A 17,869-nucleotide genomic window follows, 5' to 3' on the forward strand; every position below is an offset into this window, starting at 1 on the left:
TATACGTAATGACTACAGAATCAAGTATAAACCACAAGATTCCTAAACAGGAAATTAATCAGAATCAACATGACACATCGTGCTGGTTTGGTAAACTGGGGAACAGAAGCAGAAGCAGAAGCAGAAGAAGAGAAACAAGAAGCAAACGAAACTAAAAGCGATGGCGAGGAAGGTAGTGAAGATGATCTGTTCGAGATAGACCTGGAGGCAGTAAATGATCTGACGTCGTCTCCACCGTACGATTGGAAGAGATTTCCGGCAAGGACAGGCAGCGTTTTACTGGCCAACTGTCTGTTACCAGCTGCAGACATCTCTAGTGCAGTGCCGGCAACGTCAAAGGTTGGGAGTGATTTGGTTTGGTTTTTAGAGGGTTTCTTTCATCTTTAAAAACTAAGGGTTGACGCTTAATTTAGTGGTCTATACATGTCATGTGTTAAGGGACGAGTGTTTAATGGTTTATCACTATTTGATCATTTCATATTAGAGGATATAATGGAGGAATTAGGTGGTGTATATGGCTACATTTCGCAAAACATTGTAAAGGATATAACGACCCGCTTAAAGTTTGGTTTCTAGTTGTTCGGGTACTCAAGAACATGAGCATCTCTTAAGTACATCCATCACATTGATATATCTACATTGTTTGTTTTATGTTCAAAAATCAAAATATTGTGGAGAAACTGGTGGAACACACAAAAGTAGTTAGTTCCGTGAGTCAAGGTATAACTGGCAAAGAAGAGAAAAGGTTCCCAACAGCTTTCACGTTAAGCTCTAGCAAGACTGATAGAATTTGCCACATAAAAAAAGAGTTGCCTCCATCTAAGGCAGAGTCTCTTTATAAAGAGACTCTGCCTTAGATGGAGGCAACTCTTTTTTTATGTGGCAAATTCTATCAACAAAAGTAGAGGCAGTTCTAGAAAATGACATTAGGATGGATAGTAAACTGAAGCCAAGAGCACATTTCACACTATTTCTCTATTCGTGAACAAACCAAGTACCAAGTAACTCCTAGATGCTAATCAGAATTTCATTCGACTGTCTTTAGTTCCAAACTTCCCATCGGCCAAAATCTAAACAACATTTACTCCGCCTACTTTAAACCACAGTTTTTACGCAAATCCTAACAGTGTCAACCATTCCTAAAACTTCATACCAGACAAAGCAAAAGGAAGCATATTAAGCTCTTATCAATAAAACAATATGTTCTGCATCGGCTCTCAGCGCATTCAATCCCGAACAAGCTATGCCAAAAGAATGTCTAAGAGCACAAACAAATCAATGAAATCGTATAAATTAATTCTTAAGTAAACACCTCGTAGATCAAGTGAAAAAGATACACAAACATTGAATCAAATTTCTTCTTAAACATGTTTCTAAATTTATCCCCCAAAAAAAATAAAAAATAAAAAAGCCTTTACACCTTCGCAGCTATTCCCACCCAATTCATCAACCTCACATCAAAGAACTTATAGCAACAAATTTTTGTTTTGCTACTCGCTAATGGCATCAGAAGATTTTACCAAACTATCAATATTCAAAAAAAGCCATAACAGAAAAGGACACTCACTCAGAATATAACAAGAAGAGAGAATAAAGTATAGATCAAGAAACAAGCGTACGCGATCAAGCCACGATGCTCTTCTCCACCATCAGCGAGCGATACAACCAAAGTAGAACAAGCCCTAGTTGACCACAAAACGAACACCCCAGCAAGCACGTACTTAACCGGCCCAGCTCCCTGCGGAACGAACAACGACACCGCAGATAAAACCACCACCGGAAGCAAACAGTATCCAACCAAGCTCGTACACGTATGGAGATTAAGGTTCCCGTTTCGACCAGCAAGCATGTTGAATACGACGTATAAGAAGATTGACGAGACGACGATCCATCCAAGTATAACACCGAACTGGATCTTACCAGCTAACAACTGAAACAAGCAAAGCGCGAGGTATAGAAAGATCGGACCTGATAGATCTGAATCCTTATGAACAGTTTGGTTAATCCGAAAAGGATTTAGAATCGATCTAGTCTTCTTCCAGATTTGATCTGGATGTATACCGAGCTCGTCAAGCAGAGGCTCCTCGTCTTCAAACGACGGCGAACCACCACCACCACCGCCGAAAGACGATGATGAAGCGATTGTGCCGCCGAATGGTCCGGCTGTTGTAGCGGATGACGCGGCTGCGGATCCCATGTTGAACGACAAGAAAGGGATCTGGGAAGATGATTGAGGAGGCGGCTGTTGAAACGGAATCGCTGAGAATCTTCGTTGCTGGACATTAGCACCGCCTGAAGATCCACCGGTTGGGAAAACTACAGGTGGAACTGCGAAATCCTTCGTCATCTTCTTCGACAAAATTAGTAACAAGATTCGAAATTAGGGTTTCACGATTTGGATCAATTGCGAGAAAAAAAATTCCCTTTTTTCTTGATAGTGAAGCGTACAGGGTACAAAGACAGCTTTTAGAAGAAGGCGCGTGAGGGTAGTTTCGTCAGTCTATATAGTTTTATGACGAGAGATAACCACTAGTCTTCTTCGGAATTGGTTTGTTGACGTATATGTATGCTGTGATATTACCATTGTATCCTCTTTTTATAAGCAAATAATTTTTGAAGGGCCCAATGGATCTCATCGGCCCAGTAAAATATTCGATAACGTGGCAGGGTGTAATTCGTTGAAGACCCGCCGGTCTAAGATTCAACCAGCGGTGACTTCGACTAGACGGTGACTTTTTTTTTTGCCGGGGCTTCCTCCGCGAGCGAGCTCCTTCGTTCCCAATTGATTATGGCCGTCGATGGGGAGAGTGTCTCGATGCCGATGGCGGTTTCTGCCTGCGTCGCTATGGCGCTATTCTACGTTTTGATTCTTTATGCTCCCACCGTGATTCTCCGTCTCCCGTCGGCGTCTTCTTATTTAGAATATATGATTCGGAGATTTATCTGCGCGGCTATATCTACTGTAGCGTCTCTCGTCTTCACAGCTTTTGTACTCCCGGTAAGCTTCTCTCTGGAAGTCCTATTTCACGATTTGAAAGTAAAGTCTCCGTTGAATCTGTAGTAATCGAACTAAGTCATATCTAAACGAAGCTAGTTACATAGTATTAATAAGTTTCAAGATAGCCGCAGTGTCTGTGTACTCGATGAAAACTAGATGCATTTGGTTGATGTATGTGTTAATGGTTCTTCATTTAGAATGGTACACCAACAGATTCATGGCTATGATATGTGTTTGGTACAATGCAACACTAGATACAAGACTCACTGAAACTTGTCTTTTCTTGTTTGCTCGAGTGATGTTAGATTAGAAGCTGGGAGGCATCTGTTTATGGCATAAGGACTGATCATCTGGTAAGTAAGTTCTTTGTCTCACTGTGTTTAGTCGTAGCTTATTGTACACTGGTGATAGTTGAATAGGCGGTTTGCTTGTTTACACTTTCCATCTTTTAAGGTTTTGTTTTGTGATATCAAACAGTGGCAAGGAGTAGTGTATCCTCTTCTGTTGACCTCTCTCATTTATGCCGGATCTTTGGTCTCGAAATTGTTATTGCTCCTGGAATCATGGAAGGAGACTGGTGGAGGGTGTAGCTCCATTAATAACATCAATAGCTTTGTCCAAACAATCCCTGCTTTGGTAGTGACGGGTGCTTCTAATGTTTCCGTTTGGCGCAATTTCATCGTGGTAATCATCTGTTGGCCATCTCTTTTAGCTTAACTGTCAATTCTGTACTGAAAGTCTGAGACTGGATAAGACATGAATATACTAATTAGCTTAACTGTCAATTTTATATGCATAAGACGAAATCGAAAAACTTATGGTCTGTTAGATTTGGCATTTCTTGTGATTTGCAGGCACCAGTAACCGAGGAACTTGTTTTCCGAGCTTGTATGATACCTTTGCTTCTGTGTGCTGGATTTAAGATTTATAGCGCCATCTTTCTCTGCCCAATTCTCTTTAGCTTGGGTTTGTTTCGTTGTCTCTCTATGAATGACAGTTTACAACTCCAGTGAGATGAAAATTGGTGGATTTTTCTGACTTTTGGATGTTCTGTGCAGCCCACTTGAACCATTTTAGAGAGATGTACATCAGGCATAACCGCAGCTATCTCAGGGCTTCACTGATTGTTGGTATGTCCCAGTTTAATCTATGCCATCCTTAAATTATAATTATAATTGCTTTGTTAATAAGTCCTGAGCTTCACTTGTCCGTTGATCAGGTCTTCAGCTTGGTTACACAGTCATTTTTGGTGCATATGCATCTTTTCTCTTCATCAGAACCGGTACGTTTCTCGCATTTATATTCGTTACATGTAAATAGGAGCCCTTCTAATATTTGGCCTTGATGATGATGTCTCCTACATTGCGTAATATTGACAGGACATCTCGTTGCTCCTTTATTTGCTCATATATTCTGCAACTACATGGGATTGCCTGTGCTATACGCAAGAGGAAAAGGTAAGACATAAATTTCAAGGTTGTTTGTTTAACAAATGCAGATACAGAAGAATTAAGCTAAAAAGATGGTCATGGTTCTTCTCTCAGGTTTGGTGAGTGTGGCGTTCTTAGTCGGTGTGGTTGGGTTCGTCTCACTTCTCTTTCCTTTAACAAAGCCTCTCATGTACAATGACAGAACCGACGATTGCCCATGTTGGTTTGGCTATTGTTTGTGGAATTGAACACATCCTCCGAGTTTACGTTTTCAAATTTCCACTGATCATGTCTCGGAATCCATTTGGACAAACACAGTATTTAAATCATGGTCTTTACTGCAAGCTAATGTTCTTGATAGCTTATGTAGTTTTACTTTTGTAAATATTGACTTCTGTAATTAGACAAAAACAATCGAAAATTAAAATGGTTAGTCTCTCCTAATTCCAAAATTAGTGTGGCTAATTTGTCCCATTTTTTCCGGTAATACTCCTAGAGAGAGCTAGAGAGGAAGAAGGATAATCAACATCACAAACCATCACAAACTATATTGTCCAATGTCAATATGCCAAAATTCATTTATTTTTTTTTTTTTAAATAGAGAAACAATGATTAGAAATTGAACGGAGGTCCATAATCTTACATCAGAGAGATTCAGAAGATGATGTCTTGCATGATCTTCCAAAGAGATTTTTGAGGGGTAATCATCAAACGGAATAATTTTCTGCAGATTATTTTTTCAAAGTTGACTTTCAAAGTCTGAGTTTACCATGATGATATTCACTTAGATGTTACGAAAATTATGTTTTTAGATTCGTAGGTGTCTCTGTAATTTTCTCACCAGCACTTGAGTGAGTTCTATGCCACATCCCTACGAAATTTAAAGCTGGTTTGGATTTATCATTTATAGGTCAAGAAATTGATGTGTACTCCAATATTTTGCTTGTGTGAACTTAACACGGTGATCTCCTTCAGAAAGGCATATCGGTACTCCCTATATTGTAATAGATTCACTAGTTTTATATTTCTGGATGATTCAAAAAAGTTGAAGACTAAATACTACTCCCTCTATCACACAAAGATTGATGTTTGGGATATTTTTTTGTCCCATAAAGATTGATGTTTTGTAAACTTCAAGAAGTAATTATTGAAAATATTTAAAATTTTGAATTGTTATTGGTTTAAAATTAAATAATATCTCTTTAGTCAAAAAAATATATATTTAAACTCAATAATCATTGTTTTCTTAAAATGTGTAAAAGATTCTAAACATCAATCTTTTAGATTCATAAACCAAATGTTTTAAAAGGAGGCAATAATTAACATTTTAATATGCACATGATCTAATAAATACAGTCAATAGGATATAACTTTGATCACGTGATTTAAAATTGGTAGTTTGGTAGTAAGTACTCCTAAACACTTTTCTCGTATCTTCTATATCCCTTATGGACCTTATCACTATACTTTATCCATATATAATAGTACTTGGTAATTAAAAGAAAACAAACTGCTTTATGATTTATATATTACTTTGAAAATAAAATTGGTTGAGGTCATAGAACTCCTAACTAACATAACTGTGACAGAAAGAAACTACAAATTAAGGTCACATTAATTTTATTGCTACCCTTAGCAATTTGTTATTTCATCAAGACCATGTAATTTATTAAAGAAAATAAGGGAAAAATGTAAAACCCAATAACAAAAGGGATATTAAATAAAAATGTAAAGAGATACTGGTTGTTTAAGTTAAGAGAAGAGCAGAAGAAGGGTACAATGTAGTCCCAGAATCCACCATGTCCTAAACAACCAAACCCCACATGAAAAGGCAAAATAGAAAAATCTAATTAACATATAAATGGAAACAAAAGTAGAATATCCCTGAGAGAAGAAGAATAGGTCAGAGAGAGCACACAACACTTATGTCCTTTTTCTAGTAAATCAGGAAGAAAGAAAGAAAGAAGAACCCACCAAATATAAAATTTAAAATAACTACTCGATAATTAATAATAATAATACTACCACTAACCAAACTATTCTTAACTAATTTTTTTTCTTACATTACTACACCAATAGAAAGAAAAGAAAATGATGATATAGGGTTCTTCTAGTTAACCAAATCCAAATCTTGTCCTAAGGAGTTTGTTGTTGTTGTTGATGTTGTTCCATGATCTGGATTAATGTCCAGAAGCAGAGCTTGATGATGAAGAGAGATTGTTGTTGTTGTTGTTTCCTTGGTTTGATGATCCATTGGAGAGCTTCTGTTTGAGTTCGAAGAGGAGTTGTTGATTCTCTTGATTCAGAATCTGAGCTTTCTTTCTCAACCTCTCGTTCTCCTTAATTATATAACAGTTTTGCAAGTACAGCTTCGAGTTTAGCCTCTCCATCTCGACAAGTTGTGTTTCTTCAAAACACACAAGAAAGAAGAATGTGAAATTATGTTTATTAAAAGACAAAAAAAAAAAAAAAAAAAAGGAAGAAGAAGAGAGATTTATTAAAGATTTCGTGATATGATTATAGATAGTTGTGGTTAAATCATTACAGCACCACATGGGTTGTGCAGCTTCACACGTTTAATGAGAAAATTTACATTAAGCAAAAATCATGACCGCATTTTTTTCGTTTTCTACCAAAAATGTTCAAAATGTTTCTTTTCTTTAAAGAAGAATCAATGATCAAACAGAGGAACAATCATGCTCTTTTTTTTGGTTGCGAGGATAAAAGAAGAAAAAATAAAGATAAAGCCACAACAACAATGAGAACAAAAATAAAGTAATGATGATGCAGTAAGCATAATGATGAAGTTTCAAAATAAAAACACCAAAACAGAGCCGGTACAAGCCAAAAAACAGAACAGATGGATTTTTATCGTAAAATAAAAATGAGAAGAAGAAGAAGAAGAAGAAGAAGAAGAAGAAGAAGAAGAAGAAGAAGAGAGTTTTCGAAAAAGAAAAACAAATAGGGTTTATTTATTTGGTTGCCTTTGTCTGAAAGAAAAGGATATAAAAGCTTTAAGATTTTCCAACAATTTAAAGTTTGTTATAAAGGAAAAAAAAAATAGTTGGGTTGTTGTTATGGTAAATGATAATCACGTTGCTTGTACGTGAGGGGAGACGACCATATGTTGAGTGAGTGAGTGAGAGAGAAAGAGAGATTTACCTTTAGGGGAAGAAGAGACTTAACTAGAATGGGTTTATGTTGTTGTTGTAAGGGAGAGAGAGAGAGATTGTATGAAATGTATGGAAGGTAGAGGGACAAAGAGAACAAAATGAAGATAGTGTCTCTTATATAGAACCACCAAAAGCTAGAGAGAGAGAGAGGAGAGTGAAGGGGGACATGCTTCTCTCTCCTGACACAACAATCATGCTTTGTGTTGTGTTTATGCTTAGATGGCGGCCGATTTCGCAGCTCTATATTTTTTTCTTTTCTTTTTTGTCTTTTTTTTTCTGAAATAATGATAATGATTTGTGAGGGAAAGAAAAAAAAAAAGATTTGTGTTGCGTCATGTGAATGATGATGATCGGAGAAGAGTGATTAAAGAAAAAAAAACTTGAGGAGGGTTTGGTTTTGGTGTATGAGATGTGCTGTTCTTTCTCTTTTCACCATGTACATTGCCGACCCGCCCAAGTGAAGTAATATCGTTTTGATATCATATATAGATCAAATAAATCTATAAATGTCATTTCAATATCAAAATTCAAAATGATAGAAGTGAATCCTACAACTCCAAATTTATAACCAATCTATGGTAATACAATGGTTGAATAGATTCACTTTTGGATTAAGATACCAAATTTGAGTTTTCGTACTCTGATTTCAATCATGATTGGTTATTGTGTATTTGTAAATTTTGTTAATCTCTTTCATGTGTTACCACATGGATTCAAATATACAAATGCATGTTTTGTAGTAGGGGAAAAAAAACACAACCAAGATGACATCTGCACTAAAATGGAAGTCATAATGTTGGTGGTAAAAAAACTAAACTAAAGAACAGTTCTTACTACTTACTAAGGGTACCCTAAAAACCAAATTAAATACGTAGACCGGCTTGGGTTGATAGTTTTAGATAGGAGGGGGGTAATTTTGTAGTAAGGAAAGGGTAAAGATGTAAATATAGAAGAGAGGGTGAAACGATTTATTGAGTGAAAATGATGATGATGATGAAGGGGAGGGCTATATAGGCCGTCGTCCCCCAAAGATTCGCAATGATGGTTTGGGATTGGTTCGAACCATATCATAATCATTCATTATTCAATTTAGACCATTTTCATTGCTCTCTTTGCTACTTTCATATCCCGGTTTGGTCTATATTGGTTTAGTCAACACTACTCATCATCAGCCATAATAACACATCTTAGAAGGTGAGTTCGTGTTCGATTTTTCTTCATGACCCTTTCATCATCCCTTCATTTAGATAGATAAAGATCGAAATAATAAAAAAAGAGAGAAATTATGAAGAGGGAAAGTTTTGGGACCCCAAGAAAGAAAGAAAAAAAAACCAAAATTTTGTTTTTGAAAACTCTCTCCATATGGGTTATGAGTGTGCCACAGCGTGAAACATCATAGTTTACAAGGTGGATTGTTTTTGTTTTATGGTCAAATCTTAATCATGTAGCTTCATTAACCATATATCGTCCCTCGTGGACCTCGTTCGGTTACATAATAATACGAATTATTGCACTTTCACGTTTATAATTACTTTCTCTATCAAAATCTTGTGATTTGTTTTTGGCGTTTATTATTATTACTCACGGAATGAGGCGTATTGTATTATAGTGCATGTTTTGTGAACGGTAAATTGTGTTTTCCGTTTTTGCCTTTTTGTGCTAAGCATTCAATGACTTTAAAATTCAAAACATAAGTTCGAACTCATAATTATTATGTGTGTCTTGAAATGGAACTACGAATAAATTAAAAATATGGAAGCAAGAAAATAAATAAATAGTGGTTGCACTACTTGCTTACATCAAAGGCAATGATAATTAATAAGTAGGGAGGTGTGTGTGTGTGAGTCATCTCATCCATCTTATTATTTGTTAGGGGAATTCGAAATGACCATTTTGCCCCCATATGGTTTGGTACTTTGGGTTCTTCTCTTCATCTTTTTGCATCTCTCCGTTTCTTGCGGATGTGAATATTATGATTAGCCTTAAAAACTATCTTTTGTCCTTTAAAATGTTTCTTCTATTTCCTTTCTCTTTTACAAGTCATCTTTGACAGTTCCGATGATTGTAATGTGACATAAAAAAGGTTGGTATTAATGCTTTACCAAAAATTGTAAAAAAGATTCAACAATCACTTATGTTTTGATAAATAGTTGTGTAAACAAGTACTCTTATATCTATATATTAAATAGTTATGCTACATTAATTTGTTGTATGTGTAGGACATATCAAAATGTATTATGGTCTTGTATGTTAAATCGTGTGAGTATGAAACTATTTCCCACTTTTAATCATTGTAATTTGTCATCATTTCGTCCCTTTAGAACTTTATTTCTTTTTATGTTTTGGGTCTCCATAAGGTAAAGTGCGTCCATTTGCATTGCATGGAAACATTATCATAACATCTTCTATTTTCAAAAACATACAACGAATATTTAATAAAGATTTTGTGGGGTGGAGCACTAATGATATACATAGGTCTGAAGTATATTAATTAAGAGATAGAGTGGGCTCTTTAGCCTCTTTTGCAGGTGACACATACATAGATGGAACACAGATGAATGTATAATACAAATTAATGATGAGAATTCATTTATACACTTTCAATATATATATGTGATACTTGCAAAATTAATTTCAAATTTTTATTTAGTATACACACTTTTTAATTTTCTATTGATTCATTTTTTTCCAACATAGTTGTTCACACATACATAGATAGAACACAGCAGCTATGTTGTTCATAGACGGTTTAAATATAAATTTCATTAAATCAGGGGGAAAAACCTCTAGTTGAGATCTTAAGTGAATTTTTTTTTCTTACTTTTAATTTTTAAAGAATGTTACTAGTTAATTCCTATTTGGTACGACAGAAAACCATATATGTAGAGTGTTATATGTAAAATTTGGTTTCTTATCTAAGTTTCCTACATATAGAGTTCATATACTCTTGTTCTCCGGATTTACGATCCTTATCATTCATAGTTTTTTTTTTGTTGTTGTTGTTAAGTTATCATTCACAAGGTTATACATGGACGGTCATACTTTGTTTTCAGTAATCCTGAATTAATTAATTACCTTAGCGAAGTTAATATATAAACTTGTGATACAATCTAGTAGTTAACTGTTTCTGGGATTTGTAGTGCTTGTAACTAGCCACGCCCACTCAAGTTAACAAATCATGCATATTTTTTTTTGCATGGCGTTTTTGGAACTTGCCATGCAAATTTTAGAAAGACACTATAGATCAATATATGGTGGAGAATTAAGTTTTTTCTTCATTTAGTAAAAAAATTTATAACCTTAAGGTCCTTAATTGTTCCTGTTAACTTCAAATCAACTTTAAATCGGGACAAGGAGTACTCAGTTTTTTAAAACAAATGTTCAACCAAATAAGCTACCTAAGTTTTTAAATTATTTATTTATCAAAACAAAATTAGAATTTATTATTCAAGCATTGCGCTTTCTCCCTGCATTTTGGGGTTCCACTTTGTTTTGTTTTGTCTACGCATTTTTATGGTTACTGATTTTTAATTTCATAAAAGGCAAAAAAAGTTATATAAAATGAACTAATATATAGGAAAAGGAAGAATATAAAGAGGTAGCATCGTGTTAACTTTGCTCTCTGGGTGTTACACTATCGTGCAAAATTGTATCTTTATGCACATGCGCTACTTTATATTAGGATATATATATATAAACCATTAGGTGTAACAACTAACAAATCCATCTTTGTTTCCATTATATGGATTCATGGATTTGTCCCACAATGAATATCTTTTCAATATAAGTTCGTTTAGTGCACATCTATTTGTAAACGTAAGTTATCAAAGGGACGAATTTGTACCAACGTTTTAGTAACTCCACGAAATGTGTTTATGCAAAATTTTGGTGGAGGCCGGAGGTTTTCCGAGTATGTGAAAGTTGGTCGTTGGAGAGTAGATGAAGGCAAGGCCATATGTCTCAGAGAAAACATTAATCAAGATCGCTCAAAACACTTAATTCCAATATTGAAATCATATATAAGAGGTTCGAAGGGCTTAGAAAATATGGCATAAAGCATATAACATGATGTATACTACGTACGTACTAAGTTTAGTGTGTTTTCAGTGTTTTATCTCACTAAAATGTGAGAGAATGGTTATTGGATTGACTTAAGGATCGATTTGGATGAATCAGCCTCTCCCTTAAATGATCATCAAAAATTTAAATTTATAAGATAATTTTAATTCGCATACTATATGTATGAATCACATATTATGCAAAGAACAAGAAAAAAAATCACATATTATGCGACTTATCCCTATATTAAATTGGCTTACATAATAGGTTTCTTCATGAACTCACGCGCGTGTGTGATGGCATCATCGGTTGTCATATGTGCAAAGTGCATTTGTTTCTGCTACGTTCAGTAGATTTCGTGGTTCGGTTAGCACATTCATGTGAAACGGTTAACGACATACAAGGTGATGCTAGAGTTGAACCCATGCGGGAGTGTCGAACACTATAAGTGGTCACACCGTTAAAGTAAAAGATGATCTACTATCTTTTTCTTTTTTTTTGCACTCGTTAAAGTGTAAAGATCTTGTTGCTGAAAATTTTACGTGCATGATATATATACATTAAAAGTGTATGAAATATACTCAAGTTTGAAAATTAGTAGGGAATGCATGAATTAAAATAATCGATTAAACCAATTTTTTATCATCAATAATACGCATCTGATCTTGTAAGAGTTGCCTATAAACTAAGTCGATATTCATACATCAGAAAACAAACTAGATATTGAAATAGTATGCATATAGAGGTGTCAAGTGGATGGTGTAGCTCAACTTCAAAGACCTTTTTCGGCTAGGTCTGTCTTAGTGTTTGAGCCAATGAGAAGGTAAAATTCATGGACATAAAAGATAAGGTCTGGAATTAAAACCAAACAAAAATATGACTAATAAAATATTTCATCAAGTCTAATGTCTCTAAAGTTGAAAACATTATAATCCAGTACCTTCAACATCTTATAAATTGGGTCGTAAGTATAGAGTATTAAGTGAGTTGAGTAATAAATGAAAAACCTAAGAGAAGGGAGACAAAATGGGTCTTAGGTAATCACGAATTAGAAGTAGGAGTAGCTGCCCAGTCTCATATACTAATAAACACCTTCTTCTGTAGCATCCAATGATGACAAACAAAACCTCTCTTATTATACAAAGCCCTTTATTCTCTCTTCTTTTTTACTCCTTTTTCTAACTAGTGCAATTATCCAATTTCTACTACTTTTTCAGCGTATCTTAAATACCATTTACTCAAAATTAGTGAAAAGGGGGAAAAAAGAAAAAGAAAATCTGACCTCATGATTTAAGGAAGTTATTGAGTCAAGGACGACCAAACCAAAAGAGAAGATATGGAGTTAAAATGCCAACAGTATGACATTTAATAGTACACCACTAATTTTAGAGATGAAGTTTTTTTTATGTATATGTATATGAATATTTTTTACCCTCGGTAAATCACTTTTCAAAATTCAGAATCAAATAATTTACTCTTACATCTCATCTCACTTCCGATATGAGAACCTTAACATTCCCAAAATCAAAAAGTTTTTTAAAAAAACATTATTCAACCAAATATTTCGTTTTTAAATGTCCCAACTGTAATCAGTTTTAATTTGTTTGCAAGACCTCTTTACATGTGACAAAAAAGTATGCTCACATTGATGGATAATGCATTATGCATACACACATATATTTACTGTATATAGTTTGGATGTATTAAATGATTCACTATTTTCTTAATCGATTTAAAAGATTTAAAGGGAAAAAGACGTAGAAGAAGTACTCATGAGTACTAGTCCCCGACTTCATCATGATGATGATCAACATCATCCACAATTTTGCCTGTAGATACAATTATGCATAGTGAGCCCCAACTTGTTATAACCATCTCTCATTAAATCCTCCTCCTCCTCCTTAGTCTACCCTCTTTCACATGTTCCCACTCTATTTATTTTCCCATCATAATGAAAAAACATTTAAAACTTTAGATATTATCTTTGATTGGCTGTGACTTATCAGCTCCGTTACTTGTTATATCATTGGGCCATTGGCTATGTGATCAGTACGTGACACACTTGCTGTTCCTTTAACTCTTTTAACATCCGTTGGTCCGAGATATTTCATGACTTTACATATTATCGATCTTGATGAGACAATAACAGTTTCCACCAGTGAAAGCAAAAACAGAGAGACCAGAGACTAAGGAAACAAAGATAGTTTTCATTCATTAGTTTTTTAAAAAAAAAAATCCAATATACGTGGTACCATTTATACAGATCAAATACAGAGGATGAAATTGAGATCCAAGTTAGACCAGAAGAATATGAATGGGTGTGATGATGCCATTTTCAAATGAATATGCACACATTCTAAACGAGACTGTGACTTGGAACTCATCTCTTTTATGGCTTCATCAGCTTTGCTTTCACATATTCCAAAACTCCTTCTACGTCGACTGTCCACGCCACTGATATCGGTGAATATCCTACCCACGGATTGCTTCCATTCCATCTGCAAGTTCCCATCAAAACCGTTATTTTCGTGAAATGTTTCAAAAGATTTCAAGTGCTTTTATTATTTTGTTGAACAAGATAAGTTTATAAAAAACCTCTTGAGGCCTTGATCCATGAGCGTGTGGCCAACGCATATTCCTTGAGTTTCCACCCGAACGACACCTTTCTTGTATGTGAATAGATCAGGTCGTACAACAGCCACAAAGCTGACTGGGTCGTGTAGGAACACTCCTGAAACCAGCAAACAACAAAACTTTTAAATTCAAAAACTGCAATATCTAAAGCATGTTTTGATTGATCACAGTTTCTTGCTTACCGTAAACACCATCAGATTTGACGTGCCAATCTCTGTAGAATTCACACATATCGCTTAACAATTTAGCGTGTTTCCCCTTGGAGTTGCGCAGCTCTAAGAGGTCATCATCTGAAATAAGATTAAAAACAGACACTTACTTCTTAACAGGCTTTATAATACGGAATCAAAATGCTGAAGGAGATGGGTGGAAGAAGCTTTCTTCACCTGATAGTTTAAGTTGGGTTGTGATGTTTATACCAACAACAGTGATATCTGCTCCAGATGTAAACACAACATCAGCTGCTTCCGGGTCACCATATATCTGTATATAGAGCAGAGACCGAGAAAAATGAAACTGGCATTTTCATTTTCATTGACAGAAGATTAAGAAGAGGTTAGAGGGATGGGATGGGTTTACATTAGCCTCAGCTGCAGGATTGACATTTCCCAAAGAAAAGAATGCTCCACCAAGAACAACGATTCTCTTCACCTTACTAGCAAATGAACTATCGCGTTTGATGGCCTGAAACAAGAAAAAAACTTTTAATGGTCAAAACACAAATCCTGTTTTAAGATTAAAGGAAGGGTTTTTATGATTCTTACTAATGCCAGGTTGGTTAGAGGTCCGAGGGCAAGAATGGTGACTTCACCCGGATATTCTGAGACCTTCTCATCTAGAAACTCAGCTGCACTTATCTCAGATTTCGTTATACACGGAGGAGGAAGTGAGACATCTCCTAGTCCATTTTTACCGTGCACAAAATCAGCAACACGAGGAATTCCACCCTGAATCAACACACACCAAAGCCATAAGTTCGAGATAAAGTCACAAACGGGTTGACTTGATTCCCATATCAAAGATCTTGGCATAAATTAGGTTCAAATCCTTATCAGAGGAGAGAAGATGGTACCTTTAAAGGCTCAGAAGTACCTTCTGCGACAGGAACATCAGGGAAGCCAGCAATCTCACACTATACTTTTGCATAAACAATGAAAAGAGATCACAGACACATTCCAAAACATTTCAAAAGAAGTTGTAATGAGTGAAGAAATGAAGCATTGTACAATACATACCAGGAGTAAGGCATTACGAGTAGCATCTTGTGTAGTAACATTACCAAACACAGTAGTCAATCCTAATATCTCCAACTCCGGTGTTTGAAACGCCATCATTATCGCCATACTATCATCTACTCACACATAATAATAATAATGTTAGAACTGATCTTGCAATTGAAGATAAACTTGTTTCCACAATCGAACTCATTTGCAACAAAAAAAAAAATAAAAAAAGTCAACATACTAAAAAAAAAGAACAATTTCCTCTGAATCTTTCTATCAAGCAAGCATTGGAGCTTAAAGATGCAAACTTTTTCCAACTAGATAAACAGATGATATAAGAAATCACCATCTTGAGATTTCGATTTGATTGGAACAAAGTTGGAAGCTTTCTGAGGTTAAATCCTACTCTATCTATACCTCAAAACTAAATCCATCTAAGATCTCTTTACTAAAACTTAATCAAACTAATCCAAAAAAAAAAAACAGGGCAAAGGAGCTCTCTCACTCACCGATTCCAGGGTCTGTATCGATAATGAGCTTCTCACGCTTGGAAGAGATACCCAAAACGTCACCGTTTGAGATCTTACCATTACAATTCTCCATACCACAAGCCATCTCTGGACGACGGAGATATAATAAAATCAAAAGGGTTTCTCACACCGGAATTATTAAAACCTCTTAGAAAACTCTCAGCTTTTCTTTCCGGATTTATAGGATACGTATCATCAGATTCAGAAAGAAAGGTCTCACCTTTTTATCTTTCAGAATCTTTTAAACACATGTTATTACTTATTAGAAGTATATACCCCCCACCAAGAAATCGAAGTGGATTAGTTATGAGATTAAAAACAATATTTTTAATGGAAAGAAGAAGACGAATTTGCTGAGTCGTCCAGCCACGCTTTTCTTATTTCTTTTCTTTTCTTGTTTTTTTGGCTTTGTGACTTGTGACAGATGGATATTATTATTTGTTTCATTTTCACTCTAATTGAGATTATCCCTAACTTTAAAAAAAAAAAAAATTAAAGCCGCAATTGTCATTTTTAAAAATCTTAACCCACTCATGCTAAACCTATCTTTCACGATAAACCCTTTTTTAAAAAACCCTGGAATATCTTCAAAAATATTTCTTTTAAAAAAGATTTTAACACAACTTTTATCTGTGTTTTCTTGTTTGTTTCTAGATTAAAAATGTACTAACTTTTGTGTGATTTGGACAGTTTGTTTAAAGAAAATAACAATAATGGAATTATCAAAAGAATAAAATAAGGATTCCATAGAATAATAATACTCCTAGAGTCCTAGTTAGTTGGAATATATATTAAAAAAAAAAATACTGTCAGATGTGCCAACTAGAGAGCAAATTGTTATCTTTTTACATATGTCACCAACGACGACACGTTGACTAGACGTTTCTTACGTTCACGCATCACCACCGATCATCTTCATTACAGATTTCTTCGACCTAACCATTTCCATTAAGAGTTTTTTTTTCTCTATATGGGTTTATTTAGAATCTTAGCCCAATCTATCTTGGGCCTATATATGGTTTTATTTATTTATTTGTGCCCGTTATAGATATCCATCCACTCTCTTGATCTTTTTGTGCTTAGGTTAGGTCGATCATAAAACATAACTGACCTGTATAATAAAACAGAATAAACCCAATAATTGGCTTTCCCACAAAGAAGAATTAATGGTATATCGACTCAGAAAGCACCACAATTTGAGATATGTCTAACTGCAGATTAGCCGAGAAAAAAAAAAAAAAAAAACACATGTGGTGTAGACTTGTAGTCAAACCATGAATAAAAACACAACATGGATAAAAATACCTCGACTATAAGTTTTTCTAAAAGTAATCTCACATTCCTAACATAAGGAAGAACGATAAAAGAAATTTGAGAAATGTTAGAAAGAAGAACAAAAAATGTTATAAAAACCATGCAGTAAGGAAGAACGATGAAAATGAAGGAGATCTTAAAACAAAAACAAAAAAAAAACCTATGTTTGGTGGTGGCTTGGTGGGCGACATGCTCGGAATCAACAATAATGGTGCTATTGAAGTTATACAAACGATAAGAATGCTCATCACATGGCTCTTTCTCAGAATATTATACGGCAAAATGAAATATGTAAAATCACATGTAAAAGGGTCATACGTAATTTTTTTATAGACAACCTGCTAACATCCATATTTATCGAAGCAAGGCCGGCCGGAACCAAGAGCAAATGCATGCTTGTGATATATTTAAATCGAGCATGCACCTTAAATACAGAACAGAAGGATTGAGAGAAATCTGCCCGAACACATGTACAGATAATTAAATTAAAGACGTATGAGGAATAATA

At 34.9% G+C, this 17,869-nt stretch overlaps 3 protein-coding genes and 1 pseudogene across 8 annotated transcripts; 1 reads left to right on the forward strand and 3 right to left on the reverse strand.

Moving 5' to 3' along the window:
* Positions 1–1,275: 1,275 nt before the first annotated feature.
* LOC104782044 (uncharacterized) lies at positions 1,276–2,347 on the reverse strand. Its single transcript, XM_010506859.3, has one exon. The coding sequence runs from the start codon at positions 2,345–2,347 to the stop codon at positions 1,568–1,570; it is 780 nt and encodes a 259-aa protein (XP_010505161.1). The 3' UTR covers positions 1,276–1,567.
* LOC104782046 (CAAX prenyl protease 2) lies at positions 1,485–4,880 on the forward strand. Of its 5 annotated transcripts, none has more exons than XM_010506860.3 (8): positions 1,485–2,998; positions 3,304–3,351; positions 3,476–3,682; positions 3,853–3,964; positions 4,057–4,128; positions 4,218–4,280; positions 4,378–4,455; positions 4,543–4,880. In XM_010506860.3, exons 1-8 carry the CDS (start codon positions 2,789–2,791, stop codon positions 4,674–4,676), a joined length of 924 nt encoding a protein of 307 aa, XP_010505162.1. In that variant the 5' UTR covers positions 1,485–2,788; the 3' UTR covers positions 4,677–4,880. The 5 variants fall into 5 exon arrangements, 4 of the variants coding, with proteins under 4 accessions (XP_010505162.1, XP_087367713.1, XP_087367711.1 ...); XR_015597550.1 differs by having other exon boundaries at positions 2,645–2,998; positions 3,828–3,964; XM_087511587.1 differs by having other exon boundaries at positions 2,689–2,998; positions 3,304–3,355; positions 3,828–3,964.
* A 1,235-nt stretch (positions 4,881–6,115) lies between these two features.
* Positions 6,116–7,726, reverse strand: LOC109132589 (protein LITTLE ZIPPER 4 pseudogene; annotated as a pseudogene). The gene is made up of 2 exons (XR_015597551.1): positions 7,591–7,726; positions 6,116–6,835 (listed from the first exon to the last, which is right to left on the reverse strand). The product of XR_015597551.1 is annotated as a protein LITTLE ZIPPER 4 pseudogene (transcript).
* A 6,121-nt stretch (positions 7,727–13,847) lies between these two features.
* LOC104782047 (uridine nucleosidase 1) lies at positions 13,848–16,492 on the reverse strand. Its single transcript, XM_010506861.3, has 10 exons — positions 16,268–16,492; positions 16,027–16,134; positions 15,530–15,645; positions 15,367–15,426; positions 15,059–15,241; positions 14,874–14,978; positions 14,681–14,777; positions 14,477–14,584; positions 14,256–14,391; positions 13,848–14,158 (listed from the first exon to the last, which is right to left on the reverse strand). Exons 2-10 carry the CDS (start codon positions 16,130–16,132, stop codon positions 14,050–14,052), a joined length of 1,020 nt encoding a protein of 339 aa, XP_010505163.1. The 5' UTR covers positions 16,133–16,134; positions 16,268–16,492; the 3' UTR covers positions 13,848–14,049.
* Between the last annotated feature and the right edge of the window lie 1,377 nt (positions 16,493–17,869).

This window comes from Camelina sativa, chromosome 4 (assembly GCF_030686135.1).
Source record: "Camelina sativa cultivar CO46 ecotype springtype chromosome 4, ASM3068613v1".
Classification (NCBI taxonomy): Eukaryota; Viridiplantae; Streptophyta; class Magnoliopsida; order Brassicales; family Brassicaceae; genus Camelina; species Camelina sativa.